Below are 19,393 nucleotides of genomic sequence, written 5' to 3'. Positions count from 1 at the left end.
CTTAGTTATCATTGTTTCAGGTCCCCAGATCCACAAGTTATGCTAGTAGAAGTGGCAGGTGCCCACATTAATGTTTCTTGTGCCTCTATTTTTTTTTTAACATCAGCAGAAATGTCTAAAATTAAATTTGATACCTAATTGTTGTCTATATTTCAATTTAGCTCCGGTCACAGCAGAAGCATTTGGTGGTAATTTACTTCTCTTATCCTGGATAAAAAATCTCAACTACATGCAATAGAATTTGTACTTAAAAGATTATGTAACATCTGAAGATAATAATATATCAATGTAGAAGATGCTTTCCTAGTGATACCAAACTAAATGTATATTTTTCTTTGCCACAGTTGACCTTCTATGTCGACAATCTGCCACAGGATATTCACATGAAATTTCTTCAGAAATATACAATTTACATAGAGCTAAAAGAAAAGGACTTGCCAGTCTTCTGTGATGTGATTTGTATGGCTGTTATAGAGCATGTTCTGCCCTACTTATTTTAGAGAAATAAGGATTTATCTCGGGAAAAAGTTCACATTTACATATTATTTTTTAGAAAATAATATATTTAATAGGTGTTTGATATTCATTCTTTGCATATTTTTTCCGAAAATATGTGATTTTGAAAATTAATTTAAGCAAGACAGGTAAAAAACGGGTCTGTGGTCTCAATGTTTTCATGAAAACAATTTACATAAGTAATCATCCAAGGCTTTTCTTCTGCGAAATCTGTGCTTCTGAGTCCCTACTTTCAATAATCTCAGAGCTGCAAAATACTTGTTGACTTTTGAATTCTCATCTACACTTTAGCCAAAAAGAATGGTTGATGCAACTGTATCGTTTGCCATTGGAAAACTTGATGATTTTCTTACTCATGGAATTAACACTAGGAGAGGAGTAAAAGATGGTATAAGGTGGCTCAAAGATGAATTGGCCTACCTCCAATCTTCCGTCAGAGATGCGGAAGCTAAACAAGAATTGAGTTACCTGATCCGCCAATGGATAGAAAACATCAAAGAGGTTGCAAATGATGCTGTAATCCTTCTGGAGAGGTTCAGTGCTCTCCAAGAAGAACATTCTGATCAGGAAGCAGGTGTTCTAGACCGTATGCGGAGCTTAATCTGCATGTGCAAGAAAGAATCCAATTTTTATAGTATCGGAAAAGAGATCCAGTCACTCAAGGGAAGAGTTATTGAGATCAAGAACAGACGAGATGAGTACGGCCTTAACAACGTCTTAGGCACTCCAATAGTGCAGCAGAGAAAGAGAACATTACTAAGAGCAACCTCCTTTGGAAACCTGGTGGATGTGGTTGGTTTAGAGGATGATTTCAAGACTTTGTTGGCTCAACTTCTAAGTGAGGACTCCTCTCTCAACTTGATTTCAATATACGGAATGGGGGGTTTGGGCAAGACCACACTTGCCAGCAAGTTGTACCACTCTAGCGAGTTAAGCCATTTTCAGAGTCGTGCTTGGGTTTGTGTCTCCCAGGAATATGATATCAAAGATGTTTTGAATAAGATAATAAAATCTTTTCAAGGACAAGAATTTGATATGTTGAAGATGGATGAGGTTGATTTGCTTCGACACCTAAGAAAGATACTGCAAGATAGTAACCGCTATCTAGCTGTGATTGATGATATATGGGATGTAGAGGCTTGGGAAAAAATTAAAATAGCTTTTCCGGATAAGAAGAATGGCAGTAGAGTCATTGTAACCACACGAAATAAAAAAGTTGCTGAAAGAGTAGATGACCGATGTTTTGTCCATGAACTCCGTTTTATGAGAGAAGATGAGAGCTGGCAGTTGTTTTGTAAGAGAGCAAAACCAACAAGGGATTTAGAGAAGTTAGGCATGGAGATGGTTAATAGATGTCAAGGCTTACCACTTGCAATTGTGGTACTGAGTGGAATACTATTGCACAAGACGAGTCGCGAGGATTGGTCAAAAGTGAAGGACTACATTTGGAGACAGTTAAAGAATGACTCTGTAGAGATTCAAGATATACTAAACTTGAGTTACAGTGATTTATCTTTCCAGATGCAACAGTGTTTTTTATACCTTGCAAGGTTCCCAGAAGACCATGTTATTCAAGTTAACAAGCTGAAGTTGTTATGGATTGCCGAGGAATTCATAACAGAGGCTGAAGAAGGAGATGGAATAGCCATGGAGGATGTGGCAGAGGATTATCTGAATGAGCTAGTTAATCGCAGTATTATTCAGATCACAACATTGTCATTCAATGGAGAAGTTCTGCAATGCCGTGTCCATGATCTTGTACATGATCTTTCCATACAGAAGGCCGCAGAGCAGAAATTGTTGGGAATTTTTGATTCAAGTAAACAACATACAAGTTCCATCGATGTGCTGCACAGACAACCACGACATGCCATTTACAATGGAATCCGTGAGTACTTGAAATTACTGGGGCCAAGCACTGACAATTTAAAGTTGCGTTCATTAGCATTAATTAATCAAAGTAGCAGAATTTTAAATATTGAAGAAATGAAGATGATTTACACCAGATTTAAATATGTCAGAGTGCTGGATTTGACCAATGTAAAATCAGAGGGGATACCAGCAGAAATCGGAAATTTGGTTCTGCTAAAGTTCTTAGGCTTAACACGCGGTAGTACTTACAAAAAAGTTTTGGTAATTCCACCAACTATAGGCAAGCTGAAAAAGTTACAAACTCTGTGTGGTTCGAGATGGATTCCATGTGAATATGAATTTCCTAGGGAGATACGCGAACTCAAAGAGTTGAGGCATCTGCACTTCTCCCAGGGACTACTTAGATGGAGATTGAATATTGGTAAGCACCAAACAAAGATCCAGACTTTACGTACTATAGGGTATGAAGATTGGATCCAGATAGATAGTACTAATTTGCCCAACCTTCATACACTGGGTATACGAGTTGATTCAGCAGAAGGAAATGCATACTCTTTGGACTCTGTGGCTAATTTAGGAAGTCTCCAAATTTTTATTCTTGAATTTCGCAGTAATATTCTTCCCACAATAAAACCACTATCACTTTGCAAACGTCTCAAGAAGGTGTACTTGTATGGTAAGATAAGAGTTACACTGGAATTATTGTTTTTGCCGGATTCAGTCACAAATTTATCACTTCACAGTACCGAGTTCACAGAGGATCCGATGCCTACTTTGGGAAGTATCTCAAATCTTACTGTCCTTGAATTGTATGGTGTGTACATGGGGAAGAAAATGGTATGCGGACATGATGCATTTCCAAGTCTTCAATTTCTGAAAGTTAAAGACCTCCCCAACCTCGAAGAATGGCAGGTTGACGATGGCGCTATGCCTTCCCTTAAAGGTTTTCAGATAGAAGCTTGTGAAAAGTTGAAGATGATTCCGTCACGAATAACATGTGTTCCTCCTATACCTGTTACATATGCATATAAGATAGTTTCTGCTGTAAAGGAAACCAGGCAACGGTAGTTTCTGGTTTTCAAATGGGAGAATGTAGTCTGTCTGACACTGTTAAGTACTGAAAGTACAAGCCAAATTTAATGTGTTATTGAAACATTTGTGGTGCTATACAATCTATGACACCCGCAACTGCGATGTTTCTGTCACAAGCTTCAGTCCAGCAGTCTGCGGACAATGCAAACCAGCAGATCAGATGAACAGGAATTGTCAAATCTATATGTCTGAAAATAATTACTGATGAATGTCTGGGTCCTAATTGTAGTTCGTATTTTCTGTTTAATAAGGAGTAATGCTGTCGTCTTCGTGTCACTATTTTAAAATTTTATGTATCAGTTTATATGGATCATGTGGAATTAGTAAACAACAAAGAAGTATATGCTATGTTCAAATAAACCTCACTCTTTATGCTTTGAGGTGTATTAGCTATGTTAAATATTAGAAAAGCACACAAAGACAGATAACTAGAATATTCTTATGCTTATGCTTTTACTGCTAAAGTAACAAGATTCTTAGGCTCAAGCATAACAGCTTCAATTGATATACATTTCTTAGTTGTCATTGTTTCAGGTCCCCAGATCCACAAGTTATGCTAGTAAAAGTCGCAGGTGCCTGCATTAATTTTTCGAGAGCCTAAATAAACATCGAGTCAATGTGATCTATGCTGAATGCCGCGTAGAAAGTCTGGTTCATAATTTTGTTCCCTCCAAACATGGAACATCTGTCACATAATAGCAGTTTGAGGAAGTTGGTTGTTTTCCTCCTAGCAGGTGAAGTTCTGGCGCAACAGTTAAATGTGCGCTTGCTATCTGTTACGTTCTAAGTTTGATTCAAACTTGCCGAATCCAGAAATTAAGTGAAGGGGGGCTAGATGACTAGATCCTAGGTTGAAGAGTATAAAATTTGAATAATAAATGAATTGCAGATCAACAAAGAGTAGATCCCAAGTGTTGCGAGAAAAATCCGTTAAGTAACAAGACTACCATAGGGGCGAATCACAAAAAACACGAATCAACTTTTAAATAGTAGTAAACAAAAAGATAAAACCACTTAAGAAGAGATAAATGCACATAACATATCTAGGGAGTTATTTAAGTAATTTTGTAATTATTTGATCAAAGATATTAATGTCCCCCAACATTCATATCAAATAGCTTTTGTAATGCATCAAGCTCCACTACCCTTTAGATCTGCCACTAAGTATGAACCCTGAGAAAGCCTCTTCACAAGAAATTTGGGCCGCATACATGTGGATTTTCCTTACTGGTGGGGCAACTTGTGCTCGGTATAAGACTTTTTACTCGCATCATTATTGCTGTAAATGGAGTCAAAGCATAAATGAATTCATATGTGGACAAAACGGACTTAATCATCGAAAAATGTCAATAATAATTATTATGGTTCTTCATGTGTGTCTTCTTTTATGCAGTTGTGATTCAAATTAGAACAACTTTTAACATGAAAACAGTGGGAATACAGAATTTTTTTTCACCTGTTTTCTACATTTCTTATGTTACATGGTTATGTGCGTGTTCACATTATTCTTCCGTCCAAATGTGTTCTCTGCTGAGCGCGAACCTTCTTTACATTGGGAGGAATGAATAAAGGAAAATTAGTGAGGCAACCATTATTGATGTTCATTGCAATCATAAATTATTATTCACAAACTAGTAAGAATTCACAAATTTGATAGTTTCTTAAAACTTCAAAAGAATTATTTTAATGAATTGACAGCAATTTCATGCAGTAGAAAAAGTAAATTTACCTGCAAGAAAAGTGAAGAACACAACTAATTTTACAAAGAAGTGGAAGGTCTTTTTTACTGTCTCATTCTCATATACTCAAGACAGTTACTATTGTATCAGCAGTGACATACCAGAACTTCTCAAGTTTGAGTTTTTCAAGTCTCAATCAAGAAAAAGCTAGCAAAACCCCCACAAATGTATTGCAATTACTTGAACTTAAGATTCCTACTTCCAATTTGATCTTTAATGGCCACCATCTCTCAATCATTTCTTATTCCCAGTAACCCAATTCAGCAAACTTCAAACGCCAGGTAATTTTTCATCTTTCCCTTGTTATCTGTATCTATATGCACACTACACACACACTTAAAAAAACAAGTCATCAAGAACTCAAGATGCCAATGCTGAAGGATCAATATAAAGATCCTATTTTTGTATTGTAAAAGTCATTTTGTTGGGGATTTTTCGAACTCATTTCAGGAAATTAAGAATTACTTACTGTTTATCATTTAAAGAAACAAGTAATCAAGATGCCAATGTCGAAAATTGGAGAGATGATCTCAGGATTATGTTTGCTGCTGGTGGAACTGGTGGTCATATTTATCCAGCAATTGCTATTGCAGATCAACTCAAGATTATGGACCCTAAAACACAGATTCTTTTTATCGGAACCCCGAATGGAATGGAGAGCATTGCTGTCCCGGCTGCTGGCTACGATTTTAGAACTGTTCCAGCTTCCCCATTAGCCCGTCCCATAATTTCGCTTCAAAATTATTTTGTCTTTCCCTTTCAACTAGCGAAATCTGTGGTATTAAGTTTTCAGGAATTGGAAAAGTTTGATCCTGATATTGTTGTTGGGACTGGTGGGTATGTGTCGTTTCCTGTTTGCTTAGCTGCTGCGCTAAAAGGAGTGAACTTGGTTATTCAAGAGCAGAATTCAGTGCCTGGGATTGCAAATTGGTGGTTGTCGTTTATTGCAAATAAGGTGCTGGTTGCATTTCATTCGACAGTTGATAGTTTTGTGATGAAGAAAAAGTGTGTGGTGTGTGGGAATCCTGTAAGGTTGTCGTTGATGCAATATGTCTCCAGAGCTGTTGCAAGAATGCATTTCTTTCCTAGGGCAGGGCATCCGGATGCTAAAGTTTTGCTGGTTCTTGGAGGGTCCTTAGGCGCAAATGCAATAAATATTGCACTCTTGAACTTGTACTATGAGTTGCTTGAGAGAAAGAATATTTTTATCATTTGGCAGACTGGTGTTGAAGCATTTGACGAGATGGAAAGTCTAGTGAAAAATCATCCAAATGTGATTCTAACAGCGTGAGTTTTTCCACTGCAAGTTGAAGCTTTTTGCCTGCTATGTTATTGAATAAAATTATCATTAGGGAGTTTATTATTAAGTCATACTGCACAATGGATATAGATAGACTTCACGATTGACCTAAGCTGATTATGTTAATATAATTGAAAACCTCCACAAATTTGCAATTAAGGCAGAATATGAGATTAAGTTTAGGCCATCAGCTCTTACAAGCTGTTAGTACTCTATGATAACCGAGAGCTCCCTTACTTTAAAATCGATGAAATCTTTTTGTAGAAGAAACGTATCAGCTTAATATTAACACTGCTTTGGCTGGGGCGGGGGGATGAAATTTGGGTGGAAAGTAATATAATAGGTCTTCAATGGAATGACCAATTACCAATGGATTCTCTTATCTGGTTCCTTTTTGATCTGCTGGAATGGAATGGATCATTTCATTCTATTGGACTGTTTGGTTACATAAAAAAATGGTTTCAATAAAAAAAACTTAAACATTGTTATAATTTTAGTCCAACTCAATTTTATAAAGAGAACAAGATTTTTCCTTAGTCATAATATTTTTGGAGAAAGACAGAATAATTTGGTTTTAAAAAACTCGCATGAACTTAACACATCGATTAAATCCAAAATGCTAAACATATGCATGCATAGAATAAGTCTTGGAAAATAGGTAGAGAAAGCTTAATAGTACTAGAATAGTACTCAAACCTTTTGCCATGTTTGACTGTTTTATATGTATGCAAACTCTCGGTAGATTTACTCTTATAGACCAGAAAGATTCATTTTTTCTGTCTAAATTCTTATAGCAGGCTTTTAAACTCATTTATATGTTTAAAAGAATTGATAGCTTGAGCACTCTATCTAGATTATGATATGACAGCTTGTACACTTTCTACTTGCTATGAACCATGTTTCAGTATCCTGATCACTCTCTATGCATGGCTATGTATATATCTTGACCTGGTACTAGAGTGTAAACTTTTCCTAATCATCCACATTTATGTCCATGAAACTGGGATAGCATTGATCAATTTAGTTTTTCTCTTCTGCATAATAGCTCGTGGGAAGGATACATTGTGCTAGTAATCCATTCCCATACTAGCACTTTTACACTTTTCCAACTGAAATTACCATTGTTCATTTATATTTGTTCTTAAATTTATATCTGTAATTGATAAAATCAACATCATCAAGTCTATGACACTTTTTTGTATCTGACATGTCTCTCAAATGTTTAAGGTTCTTGCATTCTATGGATCTGGCATATGCTGCTGCAGATCTTATTGTTTCAAGGGCTGGGGCAATGACTTGCTGTGAGATCTTGGCCACTGGAAAGCCTTCCATTCTGGTACCAAATTATATCTTAAAATTTCTTTTACAAAACTATTATATGTTCGTTACAGTTGGAGATTATTTCGAACTTACGCACAAGAAGGCCAATAATATAGTGCATCTAGATCTAACAGTCTGTTCTCAGAGAATTTTTATTTTTTTTCTACTTGTATCTTGTAGATACCATCACCAGATGTGGCAGAAGGCCATCAATTCAGTAATGCTTCTTTAATGGCAGACTTAGCTGGGTCACGGATTATAACTGAAGATGAGCTTGATTCAATTACACTTGAAGCAGAAATTTCAGAAATCTTAGGTACAGACAACTACGTTTCACAGAGTGTTAATCATGTATTTAGAATCCATTACAGTATTTTGAACAAGACTTGGTTCATGCACATAGAATTTCAGGTTATCTCTTGATTTTATTAATGAGTCCTATGCTAAATTGTTCAGCCATAATCTACGCAGTGGCTTATAAACAAATGACTTGGGTTTTAATAGTCATGCTCCAAATCTATGTGCCTTAAACTAAAATTTAGACGGCAATACTAAAACCTACCTTTTTGCAGTGTCTCATTAAGAAGCAACCATAATTATTTAGTCAGGCACAAAGAGTGAATAATAGAAGAACAGACCACTTTGTTTTTTCACAATAAAGTGATAGACAGGTTTGATCAAAGTTTGTTCCTCCAGATAACCAAAGGCAAGCATAAAATTGGTTATAGGAATTGTCATATAGCCCAGTTGGTAAAACAGAGGACTGATTCCTTCAGTGTCTATCATTTCACCGTTCCAGAAGTCAATACACTGGTTTCACGAAACCTCATGTCTCTTATCCGCATGGCCCTATTTCTTCTGTTCTTAAACACAGAGGGATTATCTGATTTGCAGCCTTAGTGTTATTTATGTAATTGGAAATTTCAAACGGTTTCCTGTTAATTTTGCTGTGGTAAATAAAATGATGAGGTTTATTCATTTACTTCTGCAAAAATCACCAATATCCAATTTTCAGCAATGTTAAGAAAGAACTAACTTTTCAATATTTTGACAGATAATGAGTATTTAATGGCTGAAATGTCTCAGAGGGCTCTGCAGGCAGCCAAGCCCAATGCTTGTGCTGAAATTGCAGAACAGATCATTGCTCAAGTTAAATTATCGACAGCAAAGTAATTGGGAACTATCAGAGAATGATAAGTATAGATTATAACCAGACAGATATTTCAGGTGTGAACCTCAGTTGTACTTTAATTTTTTGTGCACCAAAATATGTATACCCTCGTCTATTGGAGCACCAGATAATTTACGAAACAGAGTGAAGCAATGAACCTAAAGAATAGTTTGCTGATTTTGTCAAATTTTGAAACAAGAAGTAGATCGATTAGAACTTGTTGTATAGAACCACATATGTTTCAATAACACATTTAATTAGGCTTGTAATTTCAATACTTAACAGTGTCAAACAGACTACATTCTCCCATTAAAAAACCAGAAACTACCGTTGCCTGGTTTCCTTTACAGCAGAAACAATCTTATATGCATATGTATCAGGTATAGGAGGAACACATGTTATTCGTGGGGAAATCATCCAGGACTGTGAAGTGATAAATTTGTGACTGAATCCGGGAAAAACAATAATTCCAGTGTAGCTCTTATCTTACCGTACAAGTACACCTTCTTGAGACGTTTGCAAAGTGAAGGTGGTTTGATTGTGGGAAGAAAATAACTGCGAAATTCAAGAATAAAAATTTGGAGACTTCTTAAATTAGCTGCAGAGTCCAAAGAGTATGCATTTTCTTCTACTGAATCAACTCGTATCCCCAGTGTATGAAGGTTGGGCAAATTAGTACTATCTATCTGGATCCAATCGTCATACCCTCTAGTACGTAGAGTCTGGATCTTTGTTTGGAGCTTATCAATATTCAATCTCCATCTAAGTAGTCCCTGGGTGAAGTGCAGATGCCTCAACTCTTTGAGTTCGCGTATCTCCCTAGGAAATTCGTACTCAGACGGGATCCATCTCGAACCACACAAAGTTTGTGACTTTTTCAGCTTGTCTATAGTTGGCGGAATTACCAAAACCCTTTTGCAAGTACTACCGCATTTTAGGCCCAAGAACTTTAGCAGAAACAAGTTTCCGATTTCTGCTGGTATTCCCTCTGATTTTACATTGGTCAAATCTAGCACTCTGCATATTTAAATTTGGTGCAAATCATCTTCATTTCTTCAATATTTAAAATTCTGCTATTTTGATTTATTAATGCTAATGAAAGCAACTTTAAATTGTCAGTGCTAGGCCCGAGTAATTTCATATACTCACCAATTCCATTGTAAATGGCATGTCGTGGTTGCCTGTGCAGCACATGGATGGAACTTGTATGTTATTTACTTGAATAAAAAATTCCCAACAATTTCTGCTCTGTAGCCTTCTGTGTGGAAAGATCACGTACAAGATCATGGACACAGCATTGCAGAACTTCTCCATTGAATGACAATGTTGTGATCTGAATTATACTGCGATTAACTAGCTCATTCAGATAATTCTCTGCCACATCCTCCATGGCTATTCCATCTCCTTCCTCAGCCTCTGTTATGAATTCATCGGCAATCCATAACAACTTCAGTTTGTTAACTTGAATAACATGGTCTTCTGGGAACCTTGCAAGGTATAAAAACACTGTTGCATCTGGAAAGATAAATCACTGTAACTCAAGTTTAGTATATCTTGAATCTCTACAGAGTCGTTCTTTAACTGTCTCCAAATATAGTCTTTCACTTTTGATCAATCCTGGCTTTCATTTTTGGAGTATAAATTTGTCTTTCATCTCCATAATAAATTATGAGACTTGCTATAACACAATCATTGAACAAGTAAAAAAAAAACTATGCACAGTCCTCAACAAGATTAATGAAGAAGGTTATCAAGATTTATAAAGATGGTTCCTTTTTTAAATATACAAATGTGCAGAGTGTCACTGTACAAAAAACAAAGTAAAATAAACAAAATAAATCAACAGACAAATCCAATAACATTTGTCTTAATTACAATGGTCCATCACCCAGCGAAACAGTTCATGCTATAAAATTTTTTATGATATTGATAAAAACAGCCCTGCTGTCCTCTTTAGCATGTATTGATGAAAATGTCACACAAAAGAATGGTTTTCTTAAATCCTTTTCTGGCCCCTAAATTGAAACCTATACATGAAAGAACACATGAGCAACAAGTGGTAGACACTTGAGTATTTCTAATCTAGTTTTAAGATGCAACTGCAGTTTTACAAATGGGACACGCATTTTTCTTAACAAGCCAATTCTGAATGCATTGAATATGATATGTGTGTCCACAGTCCAGCTTTCCCATCTCGTCGTCTGCTGTGTATTCCTCCTGAAAGATTGAAATATGATAATTCATACATATTTTGCAAAATTTATATTTTTGCGGAAAAAACATTAAAATATATTCAGTCCAACATATCAAATATGTAGCAGTAGAATGTTGGGGCATTTGGATTTTGGGGAATGTAATATGTATGGAGACCTAACACGGCACTAGAAGAGAGACTGTTTCGGTGAAGGTAGCCGGTTTTTAAGGATTAATTTGAAAAATTTTATAAGACGGACCATATAGTTTGATCGTTGTTTTAAAAATTCTACCAATTTTTACTTTGGGGTGCAATTAAACTCAATTGGCTCAACTCTCAAGTATAGATAAAACCGAAAGAATGTATGCGAAAGAAGAGAGAGAATTAGTTGGTTTCTATTAACTAACCTGACAAATGCTGCACTTCAACTCTGTGGGTATATCTGATGACAACTCATCCAAAGGGGAAAGCTTAGTTTTCCTGAGAGAGCGAATTATCTCATCTTCTCTTAGTCCAGTACTAACATACCCAATTCTGTCACCAAGGTCGAGCAATTCCTATATTCACTCACCAATTTAATAATTTTAACAATAAAGATACGATTATTACATAACACTATGCACAAACTTATAAGGTTCACCTCATATGACATGTGATCGACATCAAGTCTCAAGTCTCTGTATCGGTCAAGTCCATCAGACCTTCCTCCCATCAGCATACTACTTTGAAGCATGACAATCTGCATAGAAAGAAATTTCAAAATCGGGGTTTAAATTCTTTAAAATTATATCTATAAGAACACATGATACACCAACCTTTACATATTAGCATGAATGATAAAATGATACATAAACTTGCAGTCAACCATCACTAGAAGAAAATATGGTAAACCCTTACATTAAATAATACTATGTCTAAATAAACATAGATACGTACCGTTACAAATTACCTGACGAATGATGAATACTCGGCTGCTAATCCCTTATCAATAAATATTAATGAAGGGATCTACACTAGTCTGCAGCTTAAAAGGTTTCTCATGTGAGATATGTGATGCCTAAATAGAAGACATCTACATACTATGTTCTGGGTTCAATAAACTACCAAATCTCACAAGGGCTGAGGAGCAGGAGTGATACTTGAAAATCATATGCTTAGTGATCCTTACTCTTACTCGGGTTGTTTTATATATTTATGCAAAACAAAGATAACATAGATGCTTATATATTACAATGACAAAGCTGTGTTTTATATATCCACTAAGCTAATGTATACCACAATCTGCAAAGGAGCATGTGTGAGTAAATGCATAATAAGAGAGTATCGTAATTGTGAACATACCTCTGCAAGCCCTTCTGGGGAGCGATTTCGAACATGACGATGATGGCGAGAATTAAATATATCCAACTGTGGTCTTGACATGCCGAATTCAGGCTCAGTGTCAGAAAATGATATGGCATCAGGATTTACCATTCTTCTAACACCAAAGAAAGTTCGCTGCTACAACACAAAATACATTATCTAGAAAGTGTATGTTAAGTGACCAGTTTTCTCTAGAATTGTATAAGATTGTATAACCCATTCTTCTAACAGTGTATATCGGGATCAAATCTTCTTAAGGATGAATGAAAAATGCAGCATAATTGAGGAATTAAAAATAGCCTATTGGCTGAAGTTATTCCACTACCTGTGACAACCTCATTGTACAAAACTACTATGCTAAATAATATAGTATATATCACAACAAAGAAAACGAAAAAGCCATGCTGAAACAATGAAGATTTAACAAAAAGAACTTTGATAAAAAGAGAAATGAGGGGAGGCTGGGAGCCATTATGAAGCAGAAACGAAACACAGTTGAAAGACGTATAAAATGACTTCAATGATCAAACAAATAGAAACAAGAAACTTAGACAAATTATGACAGGAACTACTAAAGCCTGTGGAGGTACAGAGACACTCTACCAGACAATCGGAAACACGACTCTGACTATCAGAACAATCTGCAGAGAAATCCCCAAAAATGATACTGGCACCGCGGCACCACGGCTCAATTAAATTCAAATATGAGTTGTTTGTTCTATAAATCGAGCATATATTGTTATCAAATTTAAGACACTGAATTAACACACATAAAAACCAAAAGACCTTTTATGAATACGAACTCAACCCGAAACCTGAAATTGACATCGAGTATTTAAATTCAAACTTACTTTGCTTAAACCCAAAATTGCAAATAGTTTAAGATCCCTCCATTCCATCTTCAACAATATTCATATTTTATCTAATAAAGGAAAGGACTTGGGATGGAACATATAACATATAGCCATACTTGCCCAAAATAACATCTAGCAATCTCATATCAACACTCTATCAAAAGAAAATTTCAGGGTAGATAAATACTAAATGGGCTTTGTATATATACCTCTCTATGATTCATCCTCTCACCGTCAACTTTCCCTCTGCCAGAAACAGGCCTTGTTGACCCAACACAATCAACAGAAGTTGCAGCCTCAGTGACAAACCCAAGCCCAGGCCCACACCAACCATCAGGATCAACCACAGAGGTTGATGAAGAAGCTGATGAGTTGCCATGCACCATTGCCACAGCATGAAAAGGCCCTTTATTTTTCTTTTCTTTTAAGCTCTTGTCCTTCTTTCTCAGTTTCTTTGCCTCCCAATTTGCTGATGTTCTGATCACTTCAGGCACTGATACTTGTGCTGATGCAGCACATCCCAGTCCTCTGAATGTTGCAGATGTGAAATTCTTTTTCTTGGGTGTAGTACTTTCTGGTGGGCTTGATAGAAGGAGAGAAGAAATGGTGGACTTGCACCTTGTGGATTGAATGATTGAAGGGAGCTTCAATGGGGTTGGATCTGTATCTATAATGCGTTGGTTCTTGGGTTTTCTGTATCTGTTGTTTTCTGCCATTCTTGAATTGAGAGAGGGAGAGGGAGAGGGAGAGGGAGAGAGAGAGAGAGAGAGAGAGAGAGAGAGAGAGAGAGAGAGAGAGATGAATGTTAGAGTTCAAGAAAAATGGAAACTTGAGTGAAATTTCAAGAAGATGAAGGGGGGAGAAGAAAGAAGAGATTTTTAAGATGGCGGAGAGGAGAGAAATGAAAGAGTAAAATATAAGTTGAAATAAAATGATGATATTATTTAACTTTATTGTGTTGGTTAGGTGTGGGCTATGATTTGTCTTCATGTTGGAGAATGAGGGTGAAAATCTGACCACAGACCAGTATAAACAATTAAAAAGAATTATAATAATATTCTGAGCTCTCAAAGACTAGAACTTTTAAGCCTTTTGCTTTGATAAAGTTTTTCATTATAATATCCAAATATAAATTCCATATGCACCTATCATTAACCACCCTTGCATGGTTAAACTTGATTAGTTAATTTTACAGTCCTTAATCAAAACAAGTTAACAGATGTATTTGACCAGATTTCATATGAATAACTTAACCAGTCACCCTGTGATTTTTTCTTCTTTTTTCTGCTGGTAACTACCTCTAAGTTTGAAGATAAAATTACAGTACAATCCAGCTGTGTTTCTGTATTTTCTTTTTTCTAATATGATGATGTTGAGTAGTTTAAGGTGACAGAAACTGTTTTGTCCATTAATAGTCAGATCTTGTGGTGTAGACTGCAGAAAGCAGAGTGCCTACCACTTTGAATAAGGGCCTATAGCCCTATATAAGATATGAAATTTATTCACAAGGTCAAACTCCATTGTAATTTCTAGGTTGTCTAATGTCTGTAGTAAGTTGTAATTTAGTGGGGAAAACAAACCAGTCTTCCATATGAGATGTGGCACGTTGTTGTAGAATTTATGCATTTGATTATCAACTCATTGGTCCCTTAGTTGTGTGTTGTAGATATTGTTGCAGAAATAGAATCGAAATAGATTGGTTGATCTTTCGTTTATTCATAATTTTTTTGATTAATTAAATTATAACGTAATTAATAGACTGATACAACAATTTTTAGAAATTGATGGGAATAATCAAAAAAAAATTAGAACATTGGTTACAGTTAAACCTTGATTAAGTAATATCCGATAAAGTAATAATCTCGCTTAAGTAATAAATTTTGTCGATTCCAACTTGGGTCAATGTTGTAAAATAATATTTTTCCTAAAAGCATAAGATAATAAAAATTTAGAAACTTATTAAAGGCCCAAGTAATATTTAAAATAATAATTTATGAATTATATATATACATAGTGTATATCAATTACAAAATTTAGTTCTTTTTAAAATATGAATTTATAGTAGTTTGTTTTTTCTTTCCGCTAAGGCCAAAATTAACCTCATCCTTGACCTTATGTAAATCGTAAATAACTCTCTCTGTGTTTTGCTCATAGTAACAAGTAATTGTTTAAAATGTTGATTGCTTGAAGTGCTTTCTTTGATGACACGTTTGGGATGACATTGCTACTGTCCAGCGTATTCATGAATTTAGTTTATCGATAAAGTAATAAAATATTATTATATATAAAAGTAATTTTAAATCAAATATATTACATGTGACTAATTCTTGTTTTCAAAAATATTGAATTATAATTTGTAAACATATAGAAATTCGGTAAAATAATAAAATATTACTTTATCGATAAAGTAATAGAATATTATTATCGATAATATAATAAATTCAGTAAATTAATATTTTTTTTCCCGATCCGAGGGGTATTATTTTAAAGAGATTTAACTGTATGAATACACTTGATATCAATACGAAAGTGGTATTTGGCTCGGTCTAAAAATCCTAATAGACTGATACAACAATTTTTGGAAATTGATGGGAATAATCAAAAAATTTAGAATATTGGTTATGAATACACTTGATATCAATACGAAGGTGGTATTTGGCTCGGTCTAAAAACCCGATTTCTAAGTTTATAAGTCGGTATCATTTGTGTAAGAAGTCAAAAAGTACTTATAAGAAATTATTAATTTTATTTCATAATTTAACTTCAATTTAATCACTTATAAGTCTTACTTTGTTTTTAACAATACTCCACTCCTTTATCTTAAATAAAAAACACATATTCTAAACTCAACCAAACGCCCCTAACTTATCTGTGCATGTATAAATAAATGAACATGTCTTGCTTACTCCTTAAACAATTACTATTAAAATAACATTCACATATGGAATTGACAAATAAGCTCCAATTCTAAATTTTATATTATATTTACCATGCTTTCTACACATGTTTCCACCATATTGTAGGTGGTAATGCAGGAAAAAATTAATTGGAGTTTAAATAGTAAAGTTTGAAGTTTATTTATCAATTTTTTATTAATATTAATGGTAGATGAGTTCGTGGCTCACTATAAAATGAGCAAAACTTCTAATATAAGAGGAAGCTATATTTTTTTTTTTGTTGATAAATTGGATGAATATTTTTCTTAAATCTTATGGAAAGGAACATGTTTATTATGAAACCTTTTTTTTTTTTTGAAAGAATGTTTATTATGAAACTTAACTGCAGTGAAAAGAGAAGTGCATGCAAAAAGTCCAAGAAATTGAGCTTCTAAGAAAGTAATGCAATATAAACAAATCACAATCCAACAAGTCGACTGAGATGACATATAGATTAATTCCACTTCTAACTAACACACTTGTCCTAATCACTAAATTAACTCAAACTAGCTCTCTACAATTTGATCCTTAGAAGCATCTAAAAATGTTGAAAGTGACAATTTAGGTAACAACGCACTTAATCAAACAAATCTGCCAAAGTTTACAACATACCATTTAGGATCAAGTCACGAAACTATATTTATGAGAATTCAAATACATGATCCTGTCGGCTGTCAAGTAATAAGATCGAGAAAAATAATTCCAAACTCTCATTTTAATAAATGTAAAAGGATTAAGAATTATATAAAGACTTGTGATGAGTGTCATAAAAAACATAAATCGGACATAATCAATAAAAATATAAAATATAAAATAATTAATTATTAATCCGATAATTATCAGGAAATCTAATAAGTTGAGGGACCACAAAACATGACTTTTATAACATGTGATCAGTGTTCAAAAAATCCCCGATTTAACCGATAAATCCCCGATTAATCCCCTGCAAGGTCGGCCACCAATCCGATTTTTGAAATCCGATTAATCCTTATATATATTTCATAATCGAAGTATATGTGATAAATTATTAAAATTAAAATACTATATTACTTTGAATATGAATAATTATAGAGTTTATGAATATAGTAAATATATTAGTTACTAAATAGCTAATATAATAATAATTAAATATTAAATAATATTTTAATATTAAAATAAACCCGATTTTAACTCCGATTAATCATTCCGATTAATCCCCGATTTCCGATTAATCTTTGAATCGGTAGCTCAACCGATTAGGTCTGATTCCCGATTTCTGTAGCACTGCATGTGATACATTATTAATCCCACAAACCCAATCCACCATATTATTAGTAACTTTAATAACCAAAGAGTAGGCCTCAAAGTCTAAGCAATTTCCGATAATCTTATTCATAGTACAGTTTAGGGGTTCAATGCACATATACTAATGTTTTGATGTGGACATTCTGGCATTGACCCTAGCAAGCATTTTCTTTTAAATTCATAATTTGAAATTGATAGTGACCTGTGAGTAGAAATTTAAGTGCTTAGATACCCGTGATGTTTCTTAGAAAAAAGAATGTGATTGGTGGTTCGGTAACTCTTGCTCCCTCCGCTCACCAGATTCTTCATAGGTTTTTTTTTATGTCCCATTCATTTTTTGACATTACGAAACTTTCCTAAAATAAGTAATGAGTTCCACCATTTTCCCACTTTTCCTTCCTTTCACATTACTTTTACTTCTCGATCTCTCTTTTATATATTAAAAATTAATGAGTCTCACCACTTCACACACTTTTCTTTCATTTTTTCACTACATTATATATATTAACCTCTGTGTTCAAACCTAATGTAAACAATTGGGTGGGACGAAGGAGTATTATTATCGGGTTTTTTAGTGTGTGCCCATGGGCATATACTAAGCACTAAAATTCATGAATTTAGAGGGTTTTGATTGGCTTAACCTCTCTAATAATGGTGGACCCCCTGCATTTACAACAACCACACCAATCAAAACTAGGGTTGGCAATCGTTTCGTTTCGTATACTTTCGTTTCGTGTATTTTCGTGTTTCGTGTACTCGAAGGTGAAACTCGTATCCGCCCGTTATCAATTTCGTGTACCTAATTTGAAACCCGTATCCGATCCGAAACGTTTCGTGTATATTTCATGTACTTTTCGTGTATATTATATATAAATATATTATTATATTTTTTTAATCAAAATATAGATTTAATATATATTTTCCTTTATATTTTTATTAAATGTAAATGATATATTTATACTCACTCTGCAAATTCATCTGCAAATTCATCTAGAATAAAAGCAAAGAAATATACGCAGCAAAACATAAAGTCAAGAAACATAGTTAAGATACAGCCCACCTCGCAGCAAACAAAACACCGTTCTCCGGAAGCTCTGACCAGAAATTTAAAGACCATTAATGTTATTTATGTGACCCCCCTACATGAATTTCTAGTTCCGCCACTGGGCACACACTAGACAAATCCTGTTATTATTAGCAAGAGTCTGGCTATTAAAAATAAAGATAAAAAGCTGCATTCTTGGTTAGGCACCTTTTGACTTCGGCTTGCTTTCTTGCTAATGTTGGGGAAATTAACGTAAGTCTGTGATGTTCTAAATGTGAAGTTACAGATGAAAACGTGTAAAACTATTGCCTTTGCTCTAAAGTTTTTCAACAAAAATGAGCATTTCTAGTGCGATATAGAGTGCCTTTCCATCATTCATGTTTCCTCAACCAAGAGGTGTCTGTTTTACGATTCATCAGCCTAATCATCCTTTCGTGCCCAGTAACTGCTCACATGATTCACGAGAAAAAAATAAAATATTAACACTTTTTTCAGCTCGATGCAATAGCAAACATAATTAACCAGTTAAATGTACAGTTTATTAAAAATCAGATGCGCGAACGAGTGTGTTCAGAATTAATCCGTCAAATATATTGTGGGTGTTTGGATGCATTACTTCCGGGCTTAAAGGTGACAGAACTCAGAAGCCCACTTCCATTTTGTTAAGTATTTGCCAGGAAACCTAACTTTTTTAAATTACGACTATTA

General features: G+C 34.6%; 3 protein-coding genes across 6 annotated transcripts; 2 read left to right on the top strand and 1 right to left on the bottom strand.

Annotated features, from left to right (window-relative positions):
* Positions 1–568: 568 nt before the first annotated feature.
* Positions 569–3,835, top strand: LOC108216355 (disease resistance protein RPP13-like). The gene has a single exon (XM_017389105.2). It carries the CDS (start codon positions 817–819, stop codon positions 3,454–3,456), a length of 2,640 nt encoding a protein of 879 aa, XP_017244594.1. The 5' UTR covers positions 569–816; the 3' UTR covers positions 3,457–3,835.
* A 1,420-nt stretch (positions 3,836–5,255) lies between these two features.
* On the top strand, positions 5,256–9,187 carry LOC108216290 (uncharacterized). Of its 3 annotated transcripts, none has more exons than XM_017389006.2 (5): positions 5,256–5,500; positions 5,813–6,506; positions 7,747–7,855; positions 8,020–8,155; positions 8,894–9,187. In XM_017389006.2, exons 2-5 carry the CDS (start codon positions 5,827–5,829, stop codon positions 9,010–9,012), a joined length of 1,044 nt encoding a protein of 347 aa, XP_017244495.1. In that variant the 5' UTR covers positions 5,256–5,500; positions 5,813–5,826; the 3' UTR covers positions 9,013–9,187. The 3 variants fall into 3 exon arrangements, with proteins under 3 accessions (XP_017244495.1, XP_017244494.1, XP_017244493.1); XM_017389005.2 differs by having other exon boundaries at positions 5,705–6,506; XM_017389004.2 differs by having other exon boundaries at positions 5,257–5,500; positions 5,670–6,506.
* Positions 9,188–10,831: 1,644 nt separating this feature from the next.
* Positions 10,832–14,349, bottom strand: LOC108215889 (uncharacterized). Of its 2 annotated transcripts, none has more exons than XM_017388499.2 (5): positions 13,630–14,349; positions 12,546–12,704; positions 11,845–11,943; positions 11,612–11,761; positions 10,832–11,227 (listed from the first exon to the last, which is right to left on the bottom strand). In XM_017388499.2, exons 1-5 carry the CDS (start codon positions 14,134–14,136, stop codon positions 11,099–11,101), a joined length of 1,044 nt encoding a protein of 347 aa, XP_017243988.1. In that variant the 5' UTR covers positions 14,137–14,349; the 3' UTR covers positions 10,832–11,098. The 2 variants fall into 2 exon arrangements, with proteins under 2 accessions (XP_017243988.1, XP_017243989.1); XM_017388500.2 differs by having other exon boundaries at positions 12,546–12,701; positions 13,630–14,348.
* Positions 14,350–19,393: the final 5,044 nt, after the last annotated feature.

This window comes from Daucus carota, chromosome 4, assembly GCF_001625215.2.
Source record: "Daucus carota subsp. sativus chromosome 4, DH1 v3.0, whole genome shotgun sequence".
NCBI lineage: Eukaryota > Viridiplantae > Streptophyta > Magnoliopsida > Apiales > Apiaceae > Daucus > Daucus carota.
The sequence above is the reverse complement of the archived record's forward strand: the minus strand, read 5'-3'. Positions and strand labels throughout refer to the sequence as shown.

Bases quoted from the DNA above. Each gene is read 5' to 3' on its own strand.
- LOC108215889 (XM_017388499.2), bottom strand. From the start codon at position 14,136: ATGGCAGAAAACAACAGATACAGAAAACCCAAGAACCAACGCATTATA. The intron at 12,705-13,629 runs GTATATATACAA...TTTGTGTTGTAG, and splicing joins AGAGGATGAATCATAGAGAG to CAGCGAACTTTCTTTGGTGT. The intron at 11,944-12,545 runs GTATGTTCACAA...CTTTCTATGCAG, and splicing joins CCCCAGAAGGGCTTGCAGAG to ATTGTCATGCTTCAAAGTAG.
- LOC108216355 (XM_017389105.2), top strand. From the start codon at position 817: ATGGTTGATGCAACTGTATCGTTTGCCATTGGAAAACTTGATGATTTT.
- LOC108216290 (XM_017389004.2), top strand. From the start codon at position 5,436: ATGGCCACCATCTCTCAATCATTTCTTATTCCCAGTAACCCAATTCAG. The intron at 5,501-5,669 runs GTAATTTTTCAT...AACTCATTTCAG, and splicing joins CAGCAAACTTCAAACGCCAG to GAAATTAAGAATTACTTACT. The intron at 6,507-7,746 runs GTGAGTTTTTCC...CAAATGTTTAAG, and splicing joins CCAAATGTGATTCTAACAGC to GTTCTTGCATTCTATGGATC.